General features: G+C 47.1%; 1 protein-coding gene across 1 annotated transcript in view; it reads right to left on the bottom strand.

The window, feature by feature from the left end:
- The window catches only part of LEPR (leptin receptor), a 101,249-nt gene extending 74,342 nt beyond the window's left edge, over nt 1–26,907 (bottom strand). Inside the window, exons 1-3 of the mRNA XM_038752672.1 lie at nt 26,707–26,907; nt 21,315–21,371; nt 1,709–1,908 (exon numbers count right to left, since the gene is read on the bottom strand). Coding sequence (XP_038608600.1) covers nt 1,709–1,908; nt 21,315–21,371; nt 26,707–26,907 — 458 coding nt within the window. The remainder of the gene's footprint in view (nt 1–1,708; nt 1,909–21,314; nt 21,372–26,706) is intronic.
- Between the last annotated feature and the right edge of the window lie 247 nt (nt 26,908–27,154).

Below are 27,154 nucleotides of genomic sequence, written 5' to 3'. Positions count from 1 at the left end.
CACTTACTATGTGCCAGGCACTGTAATAATAATAATAATGATGGTATTTGTCAAGCATTTTCTATGTGCAAAGCACTGCTCTAAGCGCTGGGGAGGTTACAAGGTGATCAGGTTGTCCCACGGGGGGCTCACAGTTTTAATCCCCATTTTACAGATGAGGCAACTGAGGCACAGAGAAGTTAAGTGACTTGCCCAAAGTCACACAACTGACTGTTGGCGGAGCCAGAATTTGAACCCATGACCTCTGACTCCAAAGCCCGGGCTCTTTCCACTGAGCCACGCTGCTTCTCCACGCTGTACTAAGCCCTGGGGTGGATACAACCAAATCGAGTTGGACCCAGTCCCTGTCCCACATGGGGCTCACCGTCTTAATCCCCCAGTTACAGATGAGGGACCTGAGACACAGAAAAATGAAGTGACTTGCCCAAGGCCACACAGCAGAGAAGTGGCAGAGCTGGGATCCACTACGCCGTACTCTTCCAAACGCTTAGTATAGTGCTCTGCATAGAGTAAGTGCTCAATAAATACCACTGACAGACTGATTGGCTCTAATGGCAAATTAAAATTAAATTAGATGGCAAATGACAAATTAAATGGCAAATGACATACTGTCTAATGACAGTGCTCTGCACATAGTAAGCGCTCAATAAATACGATTGATTGATTAATGGAAAGCTGTGTAAAGAGGAACCGTGTTTAATAAATGAAAAATATTACTGATTAGGTCATCAGTGTAACATAGCCGGCACACTGAGATTTTGTCTTTCCTTACGATCGTCCCAAAATGCACGCGTGACACAGACATGCACACACACGCATACATACACACAGACATATACACCCCACCACTACAACAGAAGCAGATCATTTTACGCTGACCTTCTTCTTCCAAGTTATGCAACTACCCTATTTGGCCAAGATGAGATTCCTGTTGGTATACTGCAATTTCAAACGTGCCACAGACTTGCCCGGAATCATTCCGAACTCCAACTAAATGGTGCTACTCATGTTTCAAATCAGTTTGAAACCGTGGTGAGCTCCTTGCGGGACAGAGACTCTGACCGATACTATCTTGCATCTCCCTCACCACAGTGCTGGACATAAGGTACATGCTTAATGAGTACCGATGCGACTGAGGGCCCGCTAGCCGAATTGTTTGTATTTTCATTCGTCGGACAAGCCCGGGTGGTTATTTCTTCAATGAAATGTAAAAAGAAAAAGGATCCTTTCAACGGTCCAGTTGAATAATATATCTTCAGTCTTTTTCCACGAGATTTTGTTTCGCCAGCTCCGAATCTGTGGTTTATATGTTTAGTTAACCTCTGTAATTTTCTGGGATTAATTCCCGGCGGGCTAAACGCATTACTCATTTGGCACAGGGGACTCAAACTGTTTCCTCAACATTCTTCACAGTAACTTTTCACAAAGTAAGGAGCAAACACTTTACAATTAACTGAAAACATAAAACCCCTTTCCCACTCCTACTCCAAAATAAACTGCCGTCCGTCCGTCGATCAAAGTGGACTACATCGAACCCCCCAATAACCGCTATGACCCAGGGTGAATGGTTTGTTTGATAACATTTCAGCACTGAAACATTTAAAGGTTGGCGATTTCAAACCTCAGAGATGGGGTGGGGATGGGGAATGGGACTCAGGGAGCAGCTTGGATGGAAGGTGAATTGGTGTGCCCGCTGTACTGCTCCCACGATTCCTCCTTTTGATCCTTAAAACCCGGAGCATCGTTCAGACGCAAATGTCCTTTCCCTGAGCTAGTTTTTCCCTGGGAACTTGGGAACGTTTTGCTCTGGGGGCCTGGAACCTCCAAGAAGCTGATGATGGAAAAGAAAGGAGGGGATGCTTCTCCAACACTCAACATTTCCCAGGGCTTGGAATAAAAGGATGGACCCTGCCGGGAGTGGGGGGACAGGAGAGGGGAAAGGGGTGAGAGTTAGCCCCCCAAGCAGCAGCAGCAGTAGCCCCTTGCTCAAGTCCCCCCAGACCCACCCACCAAATAGCTCACCGGTCCATCCTGGGCTAACTGTCTTTCGTTTCTGGAATTTGTTGGGGAGACTGGGATCCATCCAAGTCCTTCTCCGGCCCTCCCAGGCGCACACTGGGGGTTGAGGATGCCTGGGTTGCCAGAGTGGGGAGGAGGGGGATGAGAGGGAGAGAGGGAGGGGAGAAGGGAGACTGACCCTGGTGGGGAGGAGGGGATTATGAGGGGGGCCCCCCGATTTTCCCAGGCGGGGTCCACCATCCCGATGGGCTTCGGATGGGACGGAAGACATTTGGGAAGTTGAAAGGACCAGGTTGGAAGAAGGGGATTTTTTTTTTTTGGGGGGGGGTCCTCTCCAAGCACCCCCTTCCCAGCTTGGAGAGGAGACAGATTTGGGGTGGGGGTCGGAGCCCGTTGTCCAGCTCTGAGCCGCCCCCCGTCCCGTTGTGCCCATCTTCCCGACCCCCAAAACACCCACCCACTCACCAACTCAGCTCTCCGGCTCCGGCCAGGGGCCCGGGGGGGAGGGAGAAGCCAGGGTGGACACAGGAGCCTCGCCGTCCGCCGGGCACATGCGGGGCCCCAGCAGTGCACACGCAGGGCACACGCAGAGTGCACAGCCGGACCGCGCACACACCCACCCACACCCCCCCTACACACACCCCCCCACCCCACTCCAGGAGGAGCCGCCTCCTTGTGTCCGCCGTCTCCCGGGCAGCCAGCCGCAGGATTATTCCGGGAGGATGCGGGAAGGGAAGGGAAGGAGAGGAGGGGAATTAAAAATCCTGGGGGGAAGGGAAAGGGGAAAGGGGAGGGCGCAGGAAAGGGGGAAGGGGGAAAGTGGGGTGGGGGCGGGAGGGAAGGGGTGAGAAAAGGAGAATGGGGAGCCAGGAGGGAAGTGGGGGGAAGATGGGAGAGGGAGGGGGGAAGATGGGAGAGGGAGGCGGGATGGGGTCAAGGGGGGACGGGCGGGAGGGGGGAAGGAGAGGGGGAGCGGGGGGTGGGAAGAAGGAGAGGGGAAGGAGCCTAGGAAAAAGGAGAGGGGAAGGAGGAAGGGAAGAAGGAGAGGGGAAGGAGGGCAGGAAGGAGAGGGGAAGGAGGGTGGGAAGGACAGGGGGAAGTGGGGTGGGAAAGAGGGGGGGAAGGAGAGGGTAAAGGAGGGTAGACAGGAGGGGGAAGGAGAGTAGAAAGATGGGAAAGAGGGCAGGAAGGAGAGGGGAAGGAGGGTGGGAAGGACAGGGGGAAGGAGGGTGGGAAGGACAGGGGGAAGGAGGGTGGGAAGGAGAGGGGGGAAGGAGAAGATAAGGAGGGTAGAGAGGAGGGGGAAGGCATGCAAACAGGAGAGGAGAAGAAGAGCAGAAAGAAGATGGGAAGGAGGGCAGGAGGGAGGGGGAAGGAGGGTGGGAAGGACAGGGGGAAGTGGGGTGGGAAGGAGAGGGGGAAGGAGAGGGGAAGGAGGGTAGACAGGAGGGGGAAGGAGTGCAAACAGGAGAGGGGGAGGAGAGCAGGAAGGAGATGGGACGTGGGGTAGGAAGAAGAGGAGAAGAGGGGTGGGAAGGACAGGGGAAAGAGAGCAGGAAGGATATGAGAAGGAGGACAGGAAGGAGAGGAGAAGCTGGGTAGGAAGAAGAGGGGAAGAAGAGTAGGCAGCAGAGAGGAAGGAGAGGGGAAGGAGGGTAGACAGGAGAGGGAAGGAGTGTAAATGAGAGGGGAAGGAGAACAGGAAGGAGATGGGAAGGAGGGCAGGAAGGAGAGAGGAAGTGGGGTAGGAAGAAGAGGGGAAGGAGGGCAGGAAGGAAAGAGGAAGCAGGGTAGGAAGAAGAGGGGAAGGAGAGGGGAAGGAGGGTGGGAAAGACGGGGAAGGAGGGCGGGAGGGAGAAGGGAAAGAAGGCAGGAGTGGAAGGAGGGCAGGAAGGAGAGGGGAAAGATAGCAGGAAGGACATGGGCAGGAGGGCAGAAAGGAGAGGGGAAGGAGGGCAGGAGGGAGAAGGGAAGGAGTGCAGGAAGGAGAGGGGAAGGAGAGCAGGAGGGAGAAGGGAGGGAGGGTGAGAAGGACAGGGGAAAGAGATCAGGAAGGAGAGGGGAAGGAGCATGGGAAGGAGAGTGGGAAGGAGAGGGGAAGGAGAGGGGAAGGAGCATAGGAAGAAGGAGAGGGGAAGGAGGGTAGGATGAAGGAGGGCAGACAGGAGAGGGGAAAGAGGGTCGGAAGAAGAGGAGAAGAAGGTCAGGAGGGAGAGGGGTTAAGGGGAGCCAGAAGAAGGGAGTCCAGGTTCTTGTGCCCAGCCAAAGCCTGGGCAGAGCCACCCCACCAACCAACCACCGGGGTGCCTCTGACTCCTGGGGCCCTCCAGCCCTAGCTGCCCACTCGGGGCAAGCCCCCACAGCCAGGGGGCTACCAGGGACACAGAGAGCCTCGGGATTTAAGGGAAACGTTGCACCCCAAAAGTAATCCTTGGGAAAAAACACACAATTTTGGAAAAGTCTGGGTTTCCAGATTTGCCAGATTTCCTGGAGACGGACCAGTGCTCTGCACCCAGTAAGTGTTCAGTGAGTCACTTTCGGGGGCTCCTCCTCTGCCTCCCTCACAGTCCTTCAAAGCTCAGGTCTGGGTCATTCTTTCAATCACTTTTATTTAGCACTTACTGTGTGCAGAGCACTGGACTGAGCGCTTGGGAGAGGACAATACAGCCATAAAAAGTGACCATCCCTGCCCACTATGAGCTCCAAAATGGCTGGGGAGGCTGTATTTATTATTTTATTATTATATTTGGTAATGACTTGCTCTGAGTCAAGCACTGGACCACTACTATGAATAGTAATAACTGCTGCATTTGTTAGGCACTTTTTATGTGCCAGGCACTATACTAAGCACTGTCGTAGATACAGAGACAGTGTGGCTCAGAGGAAAGAGCCCGGGCTTGGGAGTCAGAGGTCGGGGTTTCTAATCCCGGCTCCACCACTTATCAGCTGTGTGACTTTGGGCAAGTCACTCACTTCTCTGGGCCTCAATTCCCTCATCTGAAAAATGGGGATGAAGACTGTGAGCCCCACGTGGGACAACCTGATTCCCTTGTATCTACCCAGTGCTTAGAACAGTGCTTGGCACAATAGTAAGTGCTTAAGAAAAACCAAAATTATTATTAGTATTATTATGAGAAGCAATTCAGGTTGTACACGGTCCCTGTCCCACTTGGAGCTCACAGTCTTAATCCCCATTTTACAGCTAAGGTATTTGAGGCACAGAGAAGTTAAGCGACTTGCCCGAAGACACACAACAGGCAAGCGGCAGAGATAAAATTAGAACCCGGGTCCTTCTGACTCCTAGGCCTGTCCCTACCCACAACAAGCTCACAGTCTAGACATTAATAGAAATAAATAAAGATATGGACATAAGTGCTGTGGGGCTGGAAGGGGGGGTGAATAAAGGGAGCAACCCCCTCCAATCTGGCTTCCGTCCCCCCTGCATTCCATGGAAACTGCCCTCCCAAAGGTCACCAATGACCTCCTGCTTGCCAAAGCCAACGGCTCCTACTCTATCCTAATCCTCCTCGACCTCTCAGCTGCCTTCGACACTGCGGACCACCCCCTTCTCCTCGACACGCTATCCAACCTTGGCTTCACAGACTCTGTCCTCTCCTGGTTCTCCTCTTATCTCTCCGGCTGTTCATTCTCAGTCTCTTTTGCGGGCTCCTCCTCCCCCTCCCATCCCCTTACTGTAGGGGTTCCTCAAGGGTCAGTTCTTGGTCCCCTTCTGTTCTCTATCTACACCCACTCCCTTGGTGAACTCATTCGCTCCCACGGCTTCAACTATCGTCTCTATGCTGATGACAGCCAAATCTACATCTCTGCCCCTGCTCTCTCTTCCTCCCTTCAGGCTCGTGTCTCCTCCTGCCTTCAAGACATCTCCATCTGGATGTCTGCCCACCATCTAAAACTCAATATGTCCAAGACTGAACTCCTTATCTTCCCTCCCAAACCCTGCCCTCTCCCTGACTTTCCCATCACTGTTGACGGCACTCCCATCTCACAAGCCCACAACCTTGGTGTCATCCTCGACTCCGCTCTCTCGTTCACCCCTCACATCTAATCCATCACCAAAACCTGCCGGTCTCACCTCTGCAACATCACCAAGATCTGCCCTTTCCTCTCCATCCAAACCGCTATCCTATTGGTTCAATCTCTAATTCTATCCCGCCTGGATTACTGCATCAGCCTCCCTCTGATCTCCCATCCTCCTGTCTCTCCCCACGGATCATCTTTGTGCAGAAACGCTCTGGGCCTGTTACTCCCCTCCTCAAAAATCTCCAGTGGCTACCAATCAACCTACACATCAGGCAAAAACTCCTCACTCTCGGCTTCAAGGCTGTCCATCACCTCACCCCCTTCTACCTCACCTCCCTTCTTTCCTTCTACAGACCAGCCTGCACCCTCCGCTCCTCTGCCTCACCATGCCTCGTTCTCACCTGTCCCACCGTTGACCCCCGGCCCACGTCCTCCCCCTGGCCTGGAATGCCCTCCCTCCGCACATCCGCCAAGCTAGCTCTCTTCCTCCCTTCAAACCCTACTGAGAGCTCACCTCCTCCAGGAGGCCTTCCCAGACTGAGCCCCCCATTCCTCTCCCCCTCCCCATCCCCCCCGCCCTACCGCCTTCCCCTCCCCACAGCACCTGCATATATGTTTGTGCAGATTTATTACTCTATTTCACTTGAACATATTTACTATTCTATTTATTTTATTTCGTTAATATGTTTTGTTTTGTTCTCTGTCTCCCCCTTCTAGACTGTGAGCCTGCTGTTGGGTAGGGACCATCTCTATACGTTGCCAACTTGTACTTCCCAAGCACTTAGTACAGTGCTCTGCACATAGTATGCGCTCAATAAATATGATTGAATGAATGAATAAGTGAGGGCGACGCAAATGGGAGTGTATCTACCACAAGGTTTATTATTATTATTATTACTATTATTATTATTCTGAGAAGCTTCATGGCTTAGTGGATAGAGTACAAACCTGGGAGATAGAAGGACATGTGTTCTAATCCCAGCTCCATCGCTTGTCTGCCGTGTGACCTCGGGCAAGTCACTTCGCTTCTCTGGGTCTCAGTTACCTCATCTGTAAAATGGGGATTGAGACGGTGAGCCCCTTGTGGGACAGGGCCTGTGTCCCACTTGGTTTGCTTGTATCTACCCTAGCACATAGTACAGTGCCAGGCATATAGTAAGCGTTTAACAGAGAATTAAAAGATTACGGAATGGGTTGGGGGTGGCTACAAATACACATGGACAGAGAATTGTCCTTCAGGTAGATACAATGGGCCTGTTGACCCAAACTGTGCTGAGAGCCACACTCTTAAAGATGTTAAAGTAAGCTGTCAGGGGTGCGAACCAGCATTTGAACCCACAAGGGTGGATGGGTGGGAAGAAGTTATGACATCAGCCCTCTAGACAGCGATCGCCCGCGTTGGAAAATGTGGTAGCAAAAAGGACCCGAGGAATTGTCTTGCTGAAAGCAAGTAACCCCCGTCGCTCAGTCAGAAAGCCGAAAAGTGTGTTTGGATTAAGAAAGGAAGTGTAATGACACTAATCCTTTTTGAATGCATAATAGGCTTATTTACCCACACAGCAATCCAGCAGGGAGCAGTCCGAGGGTCTGAATCCATAGTAACGTTTAATAAGAAGTGAAGGAGGATTTCGTTCAAATGTTTTGGTTAGTGGCATCATGAATGGTGTTTGCAAAACATAATAATAATAATAATGATGGTATTTGTTAAGTGCTTACTATATGCAAAGCACTGTTCTAAGCGCTGGGTAGATGCAAGGTGATCAGGTTGTCCCAAGGGGGGCTCACAGTCTTAATCTCCATTTTACAGATGGGTAACTGAGGCCCAGAGAAGTTAAGTGACTTGCCCAAAGTCACACAGTTGACAAGTGGTGGAGCCGGGATTAGAACCAGTGACCTCTGACTGCCAAGCCCGGGCTTAACCCCTAGTGTCAATAGTCTGCTGTGTAGCCTTGGGCAAATAACTTCACTTCTCTGTGCCTCAGTTACCTCATCTGTAAATGGGGATTAAGACCATGAGCCCCGTGTGGGACAGGGACTGTGTCCAACCCGACTTGCTTGTATCCACCCCAGAGCTTAGTCCAGTGTGTTTTGCACATAGTAAGCATTTAACAAATACCACAATTATTATTATTATTAATAATAAAATGTAGTAGGGATTAAAAGAGGTAAAACTCATCTGTTCTTTATGATGCTCTAAACTGGTTTTCAAGGCACTTTTTTTAAAACAATGGAATGGTCACAGTAACTATCAGTTTTGTGACTACCCCAAATGCCAAGTTTTCACATATGATGTTCATTCAACTGCATTTCATTCAGTCATATTTATCAAGCGTTTACTGTGTGCAGAGCACTGTACTAAGCACTTGGGAGCACCTACTGTAACAATAAACAGACACATTCCTGATGTGGAATAACAATAATAATAGTATTTGTTCAGCACTTACTATGCTCCAAGCTCTGTACTAAGCACCGGGGAAGATACAAGCAAATCGAGTTGGGCATAGTCCCTGTCCCATGTGGGGCTCACAGTTTCAATCCCCATTTTACAGATGTGGTAACTGAGGCACAGAGAAGAGAAGTGACTTGCCCTAGGTCACCCAGCAGACAAGTGGCAGAGCTGGGATTAGGAGCCACGACCTTCTGATTCCCAGGCCAGGGCTCAAGCCACTATGCCATTCGGCTTCTAACTCAGGGTTATCTGCTGTAATGTGGAAATAGAACATAATGGAAAAGTGAATCTGGGCCACATTCATCACCTAAATCACATAAATCCTAGCTAAAGCAGAAACACGCTTCGTTGGAGCAGACATGGGTAGAATTTCTCAACTCTTAGGTGTGTGCTTGGCGAGTCTGATTAATAATAATTATAGTTACGGTATTTAAGTGCTTACCATGTGCCAAGCACTGATTCCTGGAACCTCAGACAATGCTGCAGCCCAGTTAACAATAATAATAATAATAATAATAATAATAACAATAGTGCTTGTTAAGCACTTACTATGTGCAAAGCACTGGGGTAGACACAAGTTAATCAGGTTGGACACAGTCCCTGTCCCACATGGGGCTCCCATTCTTAATCCCCGTTTTGCAGATACGGAAACTGAGGCCCAGAGAATTGAAGTGACTTGCCCAAGGTCACACAGCAGACAGGTGGCAGAGCCGGGATTAGAACCCAGTTCCAAGCTGGGGGGTTGAGCAATAATTCAATCAGTGTTATTTGTTGAGCACTTGCCGTGTGCAGAGCATTGTACAAAGAAATTAGGGGATTATGATACACCAGAGTTGGTAGCCACATTCCCTGCCCACCAGGAGCCTACAGTCTAGAGTGAAGTGGAAGTCTAGAGTGGAAACAGCGTGGCTCAGTGGAAAGAGCGTGGGCTATGGAGTCAGGGGTCATGGGTTCGAATCCTGGCTCTGCCAACTGTCAGCTGTGTGACTTTGGGAAAGTCACTTCACTTCTCTGGGCCTCGGTGACCTCATCTGAAAAATGGGGATGAAGACTGTGGGACAACCTGATCACTTTGTAACCTCCCCAGCACTTAGAACAGTGCTTTGCACATAATAAGAGCTTAATAAATGCCATCATCATCATTATTATTATTATTATAGAGCCGGGGGACGGACGTTAAAATGGCTGCAGATGGAGCAGAATGTTACACTGCTGTCAGGAAAAGAGCAGCTCTATTGGAGCAAAAGCCCCGGGAGGACCATGAGGCAGGAGGAAAAAGACACCAGCCGCTGCTGAAATCATGGCCTGGTGTCTGGAGCCCAAACCTGGGCGTCAGAAGGCCATGGGTCCTAATCCTGGCTCTGCCACTTGTCTGCTTGTGACCTTGGGCAAGTTATTTCACTTTTCCGTGCCTCAGTGACCTCCTCTGTAAAATGGGGATTAAGACTGTGAGCCCTACATGGGACAGGGACTGTGCCCAACCTGATTTGTTTGTATTATATTATTGTAGTAATAATAACAATTTATTATTATTTCCTATTATTATTAAAATGTAGTAAGGATTAAAAGAGGTAAAACTCATCTATTCTTTATGATGCTGTAAACTGGCTTTCAAAGCACCTTTTTAAAACAATGGAATGGTCACAGTAATTACAGTTTTGCTTGTATTCCCCCCAGCGCTTAGTATCATCATCATCAAATACCATTATTATTATTATAATTAATACTAATAAATATGACAACACATCGAAGTGACGGCCTTCGTATGTACAATTTGGGTCCCGTCCTGGCCTTCTCAGTCACGGGCACTCGTGGGTGATTTCACCATCAGTGGTTTCCTCAGAGATGAAGGAAAACTATAAATATTTTCATTGTATATAAGTTGCATAGAAACACATAAGTACCAAGATAAAAGTAACTGAGGATAAAGTACGGAGGATAAAATATCCGTCAATCAATGGCATTTATTGAGCGCTTACTGTGAGCACTGTAAAAAGTGCTTGGGAGACTACAAAATAACAGAGTCGGTAGTCGTGTTCCCTGCTCACAACCAGCTTACAGTTGATTCTTGTCCCTCAATGAAATTTTGAAATGATTTGGCAACTTTGCAACCATTTTTGTAATTATTCCGTGACTCTCTGGGAGGCAAAGGAAAACGGAGGTATTTTTGCAGCTGTATTCCATGTTTATTATAGGAAACTCACTCTTCTGCCATCCGGAATTCTAAGAACTTGACTATTCTGGGGGCTTTTAGCACCACAGGCAGCTAACCATGCCCGTGGCCTTGCTCCGGATGAGGATGGCATTGCTGTGAGGCAATGAATTTGCTAATAATAATAATAATTTTGTTGATGACAAAACCTTATTTTTTATAGAGCACTTCTATGTTTCCTCTGTGCTTTCATATCAGTCATCACATATTATCTTTACAACATCCTTGTTGAGTGGGATGAATCAGGTATTACTATCCCCATTTTACAGATTCATGCATTCATTCAATTGTATTTATTGAGTGCTTACTGTGTGCAGAGCACTGTACTAAGCGCTAGGAAAGTACAATTCAGCAATAAAGAGAGACAATCCCTGCCCACACCGGGCTTACAGTCTGAGGAAACTGAGGCTCAGAGAGGTTAAATGACTTGTCCAAGATCACACAACAGGGCAGTGGCAGACCAGGGGTTCAAACCCAAGTCTCCTGACTCCTAATCCTTTGCTCTTGACACTAAGACCACATTGCCTATTTCTCTCCGGCAGACTGATTTCCCTTTTTCATTCATTCATCCATCCATTCAATCATTTTTATTGAGCACTTACTGTGTGCAGAGCACTGTACTAAGTGCTTGGGAGGGTACAATATAACAATAAACTTGTCCAAAATAGCTCACTTGGGGTCACTTATTGATGTCCCCCAGAGTATAATGCCAGGAGTCAGGTCTGACATCTCCCCGATTAGACCGTTAGCTCTCTGTGGGCAGGGAACATGTCTGCTAACTCTGTCATCTCGTACACTCCCAAGTGCTTACTACAGTGTTCAGCATGTAGCAAGCGCTCAATAAATACTGATCGATCGACTGAAGGGAAAGCAATTATATAGTAGTTGTAGTACTGGTGTTTATTAAGCACCTATTGAGTACCATGCATAGTGTTAAGCATTTTGGAGATACAGCAGAAGCAGCATGACTTTGTGGTTAGAGCCCAGGCTCGGGAATCAGAAGGACCTGTGTTCTAATCCTGATTCCACCACATGTCTGCTGCGTGACCATGGGCAAGGCGCTTCACTACTCTGGGCCTTGGTGACCTCATCTGTATAATGGGGGCAAAGAGTGTGAACCCCATGTGGGACAGGGACTATGTCCAACCTGATTAATCTGGATCTACCCCAGCGCTTAGACTGGTGCGTGACACATGTAAGTGCTCAACAAGTACTATCATTATCAATCAATCAATCAATCATATTTATTAATACGATTAATAAATAAATCAATAATAATAAATAATAAATCAATCATTATTATTATTAAATCATCATCATTATTATTTATAATAATAAATAAATCAATTAATAAAAAATAAATAAATACGATTGATGATGATGATGATTTATTGAGCACTTACTGTGTGCAGAGCACTGTACTAAGCGCTTGGGAAGTACAAGTTGGCAACATATAGAGACAGTCCCTACCCAACAGTGGGCTTACAGTCTAAAAGGGGGAGACAGAGAACAAAACCAAACATACTAACAAAATAAAATAAATAGATTAGATATGTACAAGTAAAATAAATAAATAGAGTAATAAGTATGTACAAAATATATACATATATACAGGTGCTGTGGGGAAGGGAAGGAGGTAAGATGAGGGGGATGGATTATCATTATTATTACTACATACTCACTACTTACGTGGAGTTATACACTCTAACCAGGAGGTAGACCGAAACCTATTTACAAAAAGGATCTATTTGTGGGCTCTATTGCCAGAAAACTTCCCAGAGCTGACAAAGTTGGCAAGCCATTCAACAGGGCTTGTTAATTTATCGATGTGCTCCAAACTTGAATTAGAGCAACTCAAGGGACAACCCTCCTGGATGCCCAATAAGGCGGGGATTATGTCTTCCTTAATGGCATTTCTAGTCACACACAAACACTCAAAAGGGAACTTCACCATCAGTGGTGTCTTCTTCAAATTTGAAGGACAGCTATATATTTATAATGCAGATTATCAACCACACTGGGGTCAGTTCTGATTTGAAATTCCTTCTTTCCCTCCCGGAAATATTTCCTGTTATTATCCTGCCTGCTAGAGGTATTATAGTCAATCAGTCAATGATGCTTATGGCATGCTTACCACATGCACTGTATTAAGCACTTGGGAAATTATGATATTCGTCCCTATTTACTTGTTGGTGCCAGAACTGGGCATTGGGGAAGGAAGAGAAGCCTCAACTTCTTGCTATTTTGTACACAAATCAAATTAAGGAGAACTCTCTTGTCGTTAAAAAGAACTGGGTGGGAAATGCATGAAAGAGAGCAAATGAGTGAAAACATAAAGGCCTGGTGGAATTCAGCCCCACTGGGGAGGGGGACTTGCCAAGTGCAAACTGGTACCTACCTCCGTCTTCATCGGACTAACGGCCAATCTTTAGGGCTCTGTTGATTCCAGAAAGCGCTTCCAAATATCCACCCGTCCCCTTGGGACCAAGTTTCTGAGGTCCAGTCCGAGACAGTTCTCGCAGGAGGATTCAAGGTTTTCCAATGATGATGCTCCCAACCTGTTGAGTTGAGTTTCCTTGAGGATGGGCGTGTCCACCAGCCAAAGAAATATCAATACAGCAGCCCCTCTAGCACTTAAATATCAACCAATCAATCCATCGTATTTATGAAGCCCTTACTGTGTGCAGAGCACTGAACTAAGTGCTTGGGAGAGTACGATATAACAGTCAGTCAATCATATTTATTAAGTGTTTACTGTGTGCAGAGCACTGCATAAGCACTTGGAAGAGTACAATATAACAGTCAGTCCATCAATCATATTTTTTGAGCACTTATTGTGTACAGAATACTGTACTATGCGCTTGGGAGAAAACAATATAACAATAAACAGGCACATTCCCTGACCATAATGAGCCTGGCAGGGGCTGGGATCGAGATAGGCATTAATAGAAATAAAGAAATGACAGACCTGTACATAAGTGTTTTGGGGCTGGGAGGGGGGATGAATAAAGGGAGCAAGTCAGGACCAGGCAGAAGGGAGGGGGAGAAGAGGAAAGGAGGGCTTAGTCAGGGAAGGCCTCTTGGTAGAGGAGATGTGCCTTCAATAAAAATAATAATAATTATGGTATTTGTTAAGTGCTTACCTATGTGCCAAGCACTGTTCTAAGCAATGGGGTAGATACAAGGTAATTAGGGTGTCCCACAAGGGGCTCACAGTCTTAATCCCCATTTTACAGATGAGGTAACTGAGGCACAGAAAAGTTAAGTGGCTGGCCCAAGTTCACAAAGCAGACAATAATAATAATAATAATGATGTTGGTATTTGTTAAGCACTTACTATGTGCAAAGCACTGTTCTGAGCGCTGGGGAGGTTACAAGGTGATCAGGTTGTCCCACGAGGGGCTCACAATTTTAATCCCCATTTTACAGATGAGGTAACTGGGGCACAGAGAAGTTAAATGACTTGCCCAAAGTCACACAGCTGACAGTTGGCAGAGCTGGGATTTGAACCCATGACCTCTGACTCCAAAGCCCAGGCTCTTTCCACTGAGCCACAGCAGCTTCTCCGCCACAGACAAGTGGCAGAGCTGGCATTAATAATAATAATAATAATAATAATAATAATAATAATAATAATAATAATAATAGTACTGTTAAGCGCTTACTATATGCCAAGCACTGTTTGAAGCACTAGGCACTGTTCTAAGTGCTAGAAATTGCGACCTCTGACTCCGAAGCCCATGCTCTTTCCACTAAGCCACGCTTTGATGGGTTAACAATGCTCTTCTACCGTGGTCCAGAAAGATTCCGGCTAAGAGTTCACCAGCGATGGATAGTGATGAGCGTCTGCAATCGTTTCCGCCGGCTCTCTCTCCTCCCTTCTTGCAGGAGATGACCCCTGAGGCCTCCCTGGAACCCTGAAACGTTTCCTCCCTATCCCACGTGTGGAGGCGGACTCTGAGAAGGCAGTTGAGCAAAGCATCCTCTCCCCTCCCCACCTGAGACCCCAGCAAGGTGGCCCTAAGTCTAAAAGGGAAGGCCTCTGCCAGACTTCTCAGATTTCAGCCACTAAGAAAAACGCCGTGAAGAAATAAATGTTTTTTATGTGTTATTTTTGACACTGTCCTTTCAGCGTGGCCTAAGGGACAGATCACAGGCCTGGGAATCGGGAGAGCTCGGTCCTAATCCGAGCTATGCCGCTAGCCTACCTTGGGGCAAGTCACTGAGTCTCGGTTTCCTCATCTGTATCTAGGGGGATGAGATATTATTCTGATTATTTATGCCATTTCGTTAAGCGCTTACTATGTGCCAGGCACTGTCCTAAACGCTGGGATAGAGAAGAGTCAATCAGGTTTGACACAGTCCCTGTCCCACATGGGGCTCCCAGTCTTATTCCCCATTTTACAGATGTGGGAATTGAGGCCCAGGGAATAATAATAATAACAATAACTGGGGTGTCTGTTAAGCACTTACTATGTGTCATGCACTGTTCTAAATGCTGGGGTGGATTCAAGCAAATTGGGTTGGACACAGTCCCTGTCCCACACAGGACTCACCGTCTTAATCCCCATTTTAGAGATGAGGTAACTGAGGCCCAGGGAAGTGAAGAGACTCGTCCAAGGACACAGCAGACAAGGGGAAGAGTCAGAATTAGAACCCGGGTCCTTCTTACTCCCAGGCCCAGGCTCTATCCACTAGGTCAAAGAATCTTACTCTCCCCCTACCTCTAAGACCGTGAGCCCCGAGTGGCCTGGACACTTGGCCGTCACCTTCGCCGCCTCAACACAGTAACCGTTGGGTCTACACCTATCCTACGAGCTAATTCTGCCAGCTCCCCCAGCACCAAACGACGATTCTGTGTCCCATTCTAAGCGGCGTCAAGGGTCAGGAATGTGAACGGAAAAAAGAAAAGCCTCTCTGTAATGTCAGGGTCAAGCCGTCTGCTCCGGTTGGGAAGGCCAGCTCCGTTCTACCGCGATTAGTTATTTCTGGTGGTTGCTACGGCTGCAGTTTCACCACGCTGTGCCAAAGCAGCTGGAGAAAAATGTTGGACAACAAGAGTCCCCTTAAAAGAAGCATCATCTCACGGCAGGTCTCTCTCCCGACTTCAGTTTTTCGTAATTGTTCAGGGCTTACTAGGTGCCAGGCATTGTTCTAAGCGCTGGGGTAGACGCGAAGTAATCAGGTTAGACGCAGTCCGTGTCCCTCGTGGGACTCAAAGAATTAATCCCCACTTTGCAGATGGGGTAACTGAGGCCCAGAGAAGTGAGGTCCTTCTGACTTCCTGACATCATCATCATCATCATCAATCGTATTTATTGAGCGCTTACTATGTGCAGAGCACTGTACTAAGCGCTTGGGAAGTACAAATTGGCAACACATAGAGACAGTCCCTACCCAACAGTGGGCTCACAGTCTAACAGGGGGAGACAGAGAACAAAACCAAACATACCAACAAAATAAAATAAATAGGATAGATATGTACAAGTAAAATAAATAGAGTAATAAATATGTATGTACAGTGCTGACAGTGCTCTACCCACTAGACCACGCTTCTTCTCACTAGGCCACACAGCTTCAGCCAATCCATGGTATTTATTGAGCACCTACTGAATGCAGAGCACTATATTAAATGCTTGGGAGCGTTCGGCAGAAGCAAGACTTACGTTACCTGCCCTCAAGAAGTTTACAATCCAATGGGGGAGACAGACAGAAAAAAAATATTCACAAAGTGCGGGAGTAATAGGAAGAAGAAGGATATATCAGAAAAAAACCTACAGATGGGTCAGATGAAATAGCTGAATAAATAATTGATGTCAAATAAATATACATTCTGAGGATAGGAATAAAATTCCTATTTTATTAGTTTATTTTTATTTAATGGTGCTTGTGAAGCACTTATTCTGTGCCAAGCACTGTACTAAGCACTGGAGGAGATATAAGATCATCAGATTGGACACAGTCTCTGTCTCGCATGGGGCTCACAGCCTAAGTGGCGGACACAGTCTCTGTCTCGCATGGGGCTCACAGCCTAAGTGGAGCGAGAGGACTTACTCCCCATTTTACAGATGAGGCAACTGAGGCCCAGAGGGATTAAGTAACTTGCCCAAGGTCACACAGCAGACAATAGGCAGAGCCAGGATTAGAAACCAAGTCCTCTGACTCCTAGGCTCGCACTCTTTCCACTAGACTACGCTGCTTCTCTAAAATGCCAAAGGTGATGAAACTAGGGGGTGGTGGATTCAGCGGGGAAGACTTCCTGGATAATGATGATGATGATGAAGGTATTTGTTAAGCACTTACTATGTGCCAAGCACTGTTCTATGCACTGGGGTAGATACAAGGTAATCAGGTTGTCCCACGTGGGGCTCACAGTCTTAATCTCCATTTTACAGATGAGGAAACTGAGGCGCAGAGAAGTTAAGTGACTTGCCCACAGTCACGCAGCTGACAAGTGGTGAAGCTGGGATCAGAACCCACGAACTGAGACTCCCAAGCCCATGATCTTGCCACTAAGCCACAAAGTGGGACTTTTCAAAGGGCTTTAAAGGAGGCTCGCCAGGGGATTTGAGGGTCTGGTTAATTTCTGGACCCCCCTGGCTATCCTCAACCGGCCACAAAGCTCCCCCAATCCGACCTCCCAGCAACTCACACCCACGGAATACTCGCCAGAAATGAGATGAGTTCTTATCATGGCTAAGGAAAGAAGGAGCCCAGAAATAATTTATTTAGTTTCTCCTTTCCAAAAATGCAGCCAAGAAAGCAAAATAGCCAGGAGTTTCTGCAGCCAAGGAACAAAGTTACATTTTCCAGGCCTTTGGAGTCAGAATCTACTGACACTGGGTGCAACAAGATGAACTGCTGTTTGCATCACAGAAACCTGAAAGCCGTGGAGTTGGCCTTTTACGATTCCTTTTATGTTAAAAATGAGTGGTAATATCAATCAATCAATCAATCATATTTATTGAGCACTTACTGTGTGCAGAGCACTGTACTAAGCGCTTGGGAAGTACAAGTTGGCAACATATAGAGACAGTCCCTACCCAACAGTGGGCTCACAGTCTAAAAGGGGTAATAATAATTATGGTATTCGTTCAGCGCTTACTATGTGCAAGGCACTGTCCTAAACTCTGGGGTAGATGCAAGATAATTGGGTTGGACATAGTCCCTGTCCCACATAGGGCTCACAGTTTTAATCCCTGTCTCACACATGAGGGGATTAAGGCCCAGAGAAGTGAAGTGACTAGCCCAAGGTCACCCGGCAGACAAATGGAGAAGCCAGGATTAGAATAATATTAATAATTGTTGTATTTGCTAAGCACTCACTACATGTCAGGCACTGTGCTAATCTTTCGGGGTGCATACAAGCAAATGGCGTTGCCCTCCTCCACATGGGGCTCACAGTCTCAATCCCCATTTTACAGATGAGGGAACTGAGGTGCAGAGAATTGAAGTCCAAAGTCAAGTGGAGGAGCCGGAATTAGAACCAACGTCTTTCTGACTCCCGGGACCATGTTCTATCTACTAGGCCACACGGTCAGTAACTTTCCCATTTCCAAGTTCAGTGGAAAGCCCTCCAGCAGGAGAATTCACCACGCTGGGCCTCAGTTTCCTCATCTGTCAAATGGGCTAGGTACCTGCTTTCCCTCATATGGGGCGGGGTTGTATTTCTGCGGGGTCCTCTTGAGAATTAAGGAGAATCGTATAGCCTCGCTCTACTTGACTTTTTAAAAACCATTATGGCTAAAAGGTTCACCATCCGGAGTGCCTCTTTCCCTAATGCATTTCCAGAAATCTTTGCACTTCAGTGCAAGTCCTCTTTGGGCTATTGTAAGAGGCTAAAATACGGAGTGGTAAAGCAGTCGAAAAAAAAAAAAAGATTACAATCAGCTCCTTCCCCTGCTCTGTTTCTGAATGAGATTTTTTTTTCTGGGTTGGGGAGGATGACATTTTGTCATCGGAGGTCTGTGAAGGTCCTTTGAATCATTTCACTTGGAGGTCAGGCTAATGCTTGCCATTGAATCAATCAATAGCATTTTTGAAGCGCTTACTGCATGCAGAGCACTGAACTAAGTGCTTGGAAGAGTCCAATATAATGATAATAATAATAATGTTGGTATTTGTTAAGCGCTTACTATGTGCCAAGCACTGTTCTAAATGCTGGAGTAGATACAAGGTGATCAGGTTGTCCCACACGGGGCTCACAGTCTTAGTCCCCATTTTACAGATGAGGTAGGCCCAGAGAAGTTAAGTGACTTGCCCAAATCACACAGCTGTCAAGTGGTGGAGCCGGGATTAGAACCCACGGCCTCTGACTCCTAAGCCTGTGCTCTTTCCACTTAGCCATGCTGCATTATACATTCCCTGCTCACATTAAGCTTGTTCATCGTAAGAACCCAAATGATAATAATAATAATAATAATAATAATAATAATGGCATTTGTTAAGCGCTTACCATTTGCAAAGCACTGTTCTAAGCGCTGGGGGGGGGGGATACAAGGTGATCAGTTTATCCCACGTGGGGCTCACAGTGTTCATCCCCATTTTACAGATGAGGTAAATGAGGCTCCGAGAAGTTAAGTGACTTGCCCAAGGTCACACAGCAGACATATGGGGGAGCCGGGATTCGAACCCATGACCTCCGACTCCAAAGCCCGGGCTCTTTCCTCGAGAACGTTCTTACCAACTCTGTTGTCTTATACTCTCCTGAGAGCTTAGTAGAGTGCACTGCACACAGTAAGGCCTCAGTAAATACCATTGATTGATTGATTGATTGATTGATTGATTAGACCAGACAGTGGTCCATTCAGCCTAGCATCTCTCGCCCGCCCACGCAACAAGATATTTGGTGGAACCTTGTGCCCCTCCATCCTCGTGGTTAGAAATAAGCCATCCGACATCCATCTCTTTTTCCCTTTATTTCCCTTGATTCCTCTCCAATAAACAATTCTGAACTGCTCAACCCTGAATTTATGGGTTCTGAAGTTTTTCTGATGTCCGGACTTCAGTCCAACTCTTGGGTGGTGTGGCCCAAATTTTTCTTCCCGAGGCTGCAACTTTCACAACCCAAGAGTTCCGGGTGCTTGGGAGCTTATAGCATAGTGGATAGAGCATGGGCCTGGGAAATCAGAAGGTCCCAAGTTCTAATCCTGACTCTGCCACTTGTCTGCTGTGTGACCTTGGGTAAGTCACTTCACTTTTCTCGGCTTCAGTTGCCTCATCTGTAAAATGGGGGTTGAAACTGTGAGCCTCACGTGGGACAGGGACTGTATCCAACCCAATTTGCTTGTATCCATCCCAGAGCTGAGTAGAGTGCCTGGCACATAGTAGGTGCTTAACAAATATCACAATTATTGTCAGTATTATTATTATATAACAATTAACAGATACATTCCCTGCATATAAGCTCCTTTGAGGCAGGGAACACATCACTACTTGGTGGTGTTTCTTCTCTCCTTATGTGCATATAGCTTTAATTCTAATTGTTCTGATGATTTTGACACCTGTCTACATGTTTTGTTTCATTGTCTGTCTCCCCCTTCTAGACTGTGAGCCCGTGGTTGGGTAGGGACCGTCTCTATATGTTGCCGACTTGTACTTCCCAAGAGCTTAGTACAGTGCTCTGCACACAGTAAGCGCTCAATAAAGACCATTGAATGAATGAATGAATGAATGTGCCTGTCTCCAGTCTTCTCCCCTCCTTTCTTTTTAGATTTTGAGCCTCACTGAGAGACCATCTGTGTATTCGTTCGTTCATTCATTCATTTGATCACATTTACTGAGGGCTTACTGTGTGCAGAGCACTGTACTAAGCCTTGGGAAAGTACAAGACGACAATAAACAGACACATTCCCTGCCCACAATGAGCTTACAGTCCAGGTGAGGGGAGACAGACATCAATACAAATAAATACAAGACAGATATGGACATAAGTACTGTGGGGCTGGGAGGGGGGAGAGAAAAGGAAACAGAGAGAAGCAGCGTGGCTCAGTGGAAAGAGCCCGGGCTTTGGAGTCAGAGGTCATGGGTTCAAATCCCAGCTCTGCCACTTACCTGTGCAACTGTGGGCAAGTCACTTAGCTTCTCTGGGCCTCAGTTCCCTCATCTGTAAAATGGGGGTTAAGATTGTGAGCCCCCTGTAGGACAACCTCATTACCTTGTGACCTCCCCAGCGCACAGAACAGTGCTTTGCACATAGTCAGCACTCTATAAATGCTATCATCATTAAAAGGGAGCAAGTCAGGGAGATGCAGAAGGGAATGGGAGGAGAGGAAAAGGGGGGCTTAGTCCGGGAAGGCCTCTTGGAGGAGCCTTTGAAGGGGGGGAAAGTAATCGTCTGTCGGATTTGAGGAGGGAGGGCATTCCAGGCCAGAGAAGGATGTGGGCTAGGGTTGGTGGCATATTGTTTCCCAGCATTCCGCACACTTAATAAATACTACTACTACTACTACTACTATACTACTATTCTCATCGTTGCTACTTGTACCTTCCCAAATGTTCTGCGTCTAGCGAGGGCTCAATAAATATCATCGCTACTACTTCCATCAAGCAGGACGTGTTTCCTTGGGGTGTCATCGTATGCTGAAACGTCACCTGTGGAAAGCGGTAGTTGCCTTCCATCTCTTCCGCACACCCCCAAAGACTGAAACTCTGTAAGCCCCCCGGAGTTGGATGTTACATCACCGCCCGCGCTACTGGGTCAAGTTCTCCGTCGATGTCAGCCGATATTTCTGAGAGTCTTTGATAGCATCATTTCCCAGCCTTGGGAATCGAATCACAGCCCAGGCCTACATTCAACCCCCTTCGCTTTCAATGGAAACGATGAGAATTTTATTGCTGCCTTTTCAACTCTTGCTGCACTGAAAAGCATTCTTTCATTTTAAGGATTTCAGCTCAGTTATCTGAAGAGTCCCTTCTGCTGCCTCACTTAAGTGCCTAGGAAAATGTACGTTTCATCTCTCAGTAGAATTGGAGCTTCCCAACTGCTGTGCTCCTTGCAAGCCCCTTTGGGGGTGACTGTTTCTGGGTCTATCAATCGGTGATGTTTATTGAGCACTGCCTCCTCCCCTCCATCTTTGAGTTATGGCTTCACTCTGGAACTCTTCGGTGGGACTGCTGATTTATTTATAGAAATGTCTGCCTCCTCCTCTAGACTGTAGGCTCTCTGTGGGCAGGGAACGTATCTAAAAACTCTGTTTTAGTGTACTCTCCCAAGCGCTTAGTACAGTGTTCTGCACACAGTAAGTGCTCAATAACTACAATGAGCCCGCTGTTGGGTAGGGACTGTCTTTATGTGTTGCCGACTTGTACTTCCCAAGCGCTTAGTACAGTGCTCTGCACACAGTAAGCGCTCAATAAATACGATTGATTGATTGATTTGAGTGATTGATTGTAGAAGCAGTGTGGCCTAGCGGCTAGAGCACGGGCCTGGGAATCGGAAGGCCATTCATTCAGTTATTCATTCAATCGTATTTATTGAGCGCTTATTGTGCGCAGAGCACTGTACTAAGCGATTGGGAAGTACATGTTGCAACATATAGAGACGGTCCCTACCTAACAACGGGCTCACAGTCTAGAAGGTCATGCGTTCTAACCCTGGCTTCACCGCTTGTGTTCAGTATGACTTGGGGCAAGTCACTTCACTGCTCTGTGCCTCGGTTACCTCATCTGTAAAATGGGGACTAAGACTGTGAGCCCCGTGTGGGACAACCTGGTAACCTTGTAGCTACCCCAGCACCTAGAACAGTGCTTGGCACGTAGTAAGCATTAAACAAATGCCATTGTTATTATTATTATACGGTAAGCACTTTTCAAATACCATAGGGCCAGGATCAGGGGTGGGAGGGATTAGCAGGAGACAAGACTGGCTGTTTTTCCCTCATGGATCTGACCTCGGTCTCCAACTTGATGGGTTTTTCTGGGCCTAATTGGCCAGAATCAGTAGAAAACTGGAGGGGTCCACCCTTCTGCCTTCCAGAGAAGCCCCCACCTCACCTAGGAATCAATTTAATGCAGCGGTGACGCACTTTGCTTCTTTAGGACACTTCACGAGAAGGATCTAATGTTGCCCCTGGCTTGTTCCTGAGTCCTAAGCATCTCTGCACTCCCTTCCCTTCGGTTTTCACCCTTTGGGTCATTTTCCCAACCGTGACTATGATTTCTAAAGGAAGGAGCTCTTGGACCCTGTCTGGACTGGATTGCTCTCTCTGCCAATCCCAAACATGTGTGCGTGCGTGTGTGTGGGGGTGTGTGTTTGTATGAGTGTATTATTATAATTAATCATATTTATTGAGTGCTTACTGCGTGCAAAGCAGTGTACTAAGCGCTTGAGAGAGGATGATTAAAATGAGGATTAAGATTGTGAGCCCCACGTGGGACAACCTGATTGCTTGTATACCCCCAGCGCTTGAAACAGTGCTTTGCACATAGTAAGCGCTTAACAAATACCATTATTATTATTACTATTACGATGATGATATAACATCAAACACATTTGCGCCCACAACGAGCAAACTGGTCCTTCAAGAGCCTCCTGTCCTGGGCCGTCTTATCCCAGGGGTGAGGGAGAGGTGAGGTTGGAGGCATTTGCTCCCATGGGAGAATGATGGACTAGGATGGTGTGCTCTGCCCCTCGTCCCCCTCTCCATCCCCCCCTTCCCTTCCCCACAGCACCTGTATATATGTATATATGTTTGTACATATTTATTACTCTATTTATTTATTTATTTATTTTACTTGTACATATCTATTCTATTTATTTTATTTTGTTAGTATGTTTGGTTTTGTTCTCTGTCTCCCCCTTTTAGACTGTGAGCCCACTGTTGGGTAGGGACTGTCTCTATGTGTTGCCAATTTGTACTTCCCAAGCGCTTAGTACAGTGCTCTGCACATAGTAAGCGCTCAATAAATACGATTGATGATGATGATGATGATGGAAAAGGTCTCTACTGAGAGACAGGAAGTGCTGGGCGGAGGCACCAGAGGGCCGGCCAGACGAGGCCGGACACCAGAAATCTCCTAATCACAGCCAACAGCTGCTCAGCTGTTTTTTTGCTTCTTTACGCTCCCTCCCCTTACCCCAAGTACCTGCATTTGATGCCCTTCTTGATACTTCATCATCATCATCATCAATCGTATTTATTGAGTGCTTACTGTGTGCAGAGCACTGTACTAAGCACTTGGGAAGTACAAGTTGGCCACATAATATACTTGTGCCCCCATCCTCACAACTTTGGGGAGACCCTGCCCAGCAGCACATCTAATAATAATAATAATAATTAGGGTATTTGTTAAGCACTTACTATGTGCCAAGCACTGTTCTAAGCACTGGGGTAGGTACAAGACAATTGGGTTGGACCCAGTCCCTGTAATCATAGTAATTATGATATTTGAAGGCCTTCCCAGACTGAGCCCCTTCCTTCCTCTCCCCCTAGTCCCCCTCTCCATCCCCCCCATCTTACCTCCTTCCCTTCCCCACAGCACCTGTATATATGTATAAATGTTTGTACATATTTATTACTCTATTTATTTATTTATTTTACTTGTACATACCTATTCTATTTATTTTATTTTGTTAGTATGTTTGGTTTTGTTCTCTGTCTCCCCCTTTTAGACTGTGAGCCCACTGTTGGGTAGGGACTGTCTCTATATGTTGCCAATTTGTACTTCCCAAGCGCTTAGTACAGTGCTCTGCACATAGTAAGCGCTCAATAAATACGATTGATGATGATGATGATTTGTTAAGCACTTCCTATGTGCCAAGCACTGTTCTAAGCTCTGGGGTAGATACAAGGTAGTCTAGTCGGATTGTCCCACCAAGGGCTCACACTCTTAATCCCCATTTGACAGATGAGGTAACTGAGCCCCAGAGAAGTGAAGTGACTTGACCAAGGTCACACAGCAGACAAAGAGCACAAGCTTGGGAGTCAGAGGTTATAGGTTCTAATCCTGGCTCCACCGTTTGTCAGCTGTGTGACTTTGGGCAAGTTAATTCACTTCTCTGGGTCTCAGTGACCTCATCTGTAAAACGGGGATGAAGACTGTGAGCCCCCCGTGGGACAACCTGATCACCTTGTCTCCACCCCAGTGCTTAGAACACTGCTTTGCACATAGTAAGCACTTAATAAAAGCCATTATTATTATTATTATTATTATTATTATTATTATTATTATTATTATACGGTGGAGCTCTGGGGTTTACAGTCTGAGTGGTGCAGGGTTTCCCGGCCAGCTCGATCATCTCTCCAAAGCGGGGTGGGCGATGTGGGCCATCCCCACCATCCCCACGTCACTTGTATATATTTGTACAGATTTATTACTTCATTTATTTTACCTGTACATATTTACTACTCTATTTTATTAACGATGTGCATATAGCTATAATTAACTTCTCTGTGCCTCAGATGCCTCGTCTGTAAAATGGGTATTAAGACTGTGAGCCCCCCATGGGACAACCTGAACACCTTGTAACCTCCCCAGCGCTTAGAACAGTGCTTTGCACATAGTAAGTGCTTAATAAATGCCATTATTATTATTATAATTCTATTTATTCTGATGGTTTTGACACCCGTCTACTTGTTTTTGTTTCGTTGTCTGCCTTCCCCTTCTAGACTGTGAGCCCATTGTTTGGTAGGGGCCGTCTCTAGATGTTGCTGACTTGTAATTCCCAAGCGCTTAGTATAGTGCTCTGCACACAGTAAGCGCTCAATAAATACGATTGAATGAATGAATTCTTTTGGGGGGAGAAGAAAGAGGGTGGGTCTCTCTGAGCAGCTCTTGGCACTGATTTAGTCAGGGGGTGTGAGTGTCCCCCTTCCCACCTGGATAGGTCAAAGGTATTTTCGGAGCCCCACTCTCAGGGAAGCAGCCTGGCCTAGTGGAAAGGTGCGCAGGCCTGGGAATCGGAGGACCTGGGTTCTAATTCTAGCTCCTCCACTGGTCTACTGTAAAATAATAATAACGATGATGGTACTTGTTAAGCGCTTTTTTTTTAATGGCATTTGTTAAGCGCTTACTATGTGCAGAGCACTGTTCTAAGCGCTGGGGGGTTACAAGGCGATCAAGTTGTCCCACGTGGGGCTCACAGTCTTAATCCCCATTTTACAGATGAGGTAACTGAGGCTCAGAGAAGTTAAGTGACTTGCCCAAGGTCACACAGCAGACATGTGGGGGAGTAGGGATTTGAACCCATGACCTCTGACTCCAAAGCCCGGGCTCTTTCCACTGAGCCACGCGGCTCCTCTAAGCACTTACTCTGTGCCAAGCACTGTTTTAAGCCCTGGAGTAGATACATCATCATCATCAATCGTATTTATTGAGCGCTTACTATGTGCAGTGCACTGTACTAAGCGCTTGGGAAGTACAAATTGGCAATATATAGAGACAGTCCCTACCCAACAGTGGGCTCACAGTCTAAAAGGGGAGCTCACAAAGGTAATCAGGTTGTCCCATGTGGGGCTCACAGTCTCAGTCCCCATTTTACAGACGAGGCAACTGAGGCACAGAGAAGTTAAGCAATTTGCCCAAAGTCACACAGCAGACAAGTAGCACAGCCGGGATTAGAACCCACCACCTCCGACTCCCAAGCCCAGGCTCTTTCCACTAAGCCCCACTGCTTCTCCTAAGCCAGGACAAGTCACTTCACTCCTCAGTGCGTCAGTCACCTTTTCTGTAAAATGGGGATGAAGACTGTGAGCTCCACGTGGGACACGGCTGAGTCCAACCAGATGAGCTTGTATCTACCTCAGCGCTTAGTAAAGTGCCTGGCACATAGTAAGCGCTGGACAAATACCATTTAAGAAAAAAAAAAAGATTTCAACAACCTCCATCCGTCTCCCAGGGGGACGGTGCCCTGGCTGGACAAGAATTAGCAGGTGGAGGGGGGAGGAGGAGGAGGAGGCATGATCTAAGCACTTAGTACAGTGCTCTGCACACAGTAAGCGCTCAATAAATACGATTGATGAAGTAGGGGGACAGTGAAGGATGCCGAGGGAGAGCCCAGGGGCATTAGTGACGTGCCATCCGCTGGGCCCGGAGGAGGAGGATTGCGATGAGGCTGATTGTTTTCCGCCCGCTCCCATTCTCGTGTGGTACTTTCCGTTCGGTCGATATTGTGAAAATGGACAGGAAGGACACAGTCCTCCAGAAAGAACATTTCTGCTCCGACGCGGTTGCGTTGGAATAACATCGTGGGCTGAGTGAATAAATTGGGGGTAATAGGAGGCAATAGGGGCTGTGTCATTCATAATCTACTTTCGGAACACAGCAGAAAAATAAGACAACTTGGGATCAGAAAGAGGAAACAACAGGCATTCGACAAAGGCTGATTTAGCCAACAACTTGCTTGCTCTGAGGGTTGCTATGATAATAATAATAATTATGGGATTTGTTGAGCGCTTACTTGTGCCAGACACTGTCCTAAGCGCTGGGGTGGA

This window comes from Tachyglossus aculeatus, chromosome 10 (assembly GCF_015852505.1).
Source record: "Tachyglossus aculeatus isolate mTacAcu1 chromosome 10, mTacAcu1.pri, whole genome shotgun sequence".
Lineage (NCBI taxonomy): Eukaryota > Metazoa > Chordata > Mammalia > Monotremata > Tachyglossidae > Tachyglossus > Tachyglossus aculeatus.
Note: the sequence above shows the minus strand (reverse complement) of the source record. Positions and strands in the feature narration are given on the sequence as shown.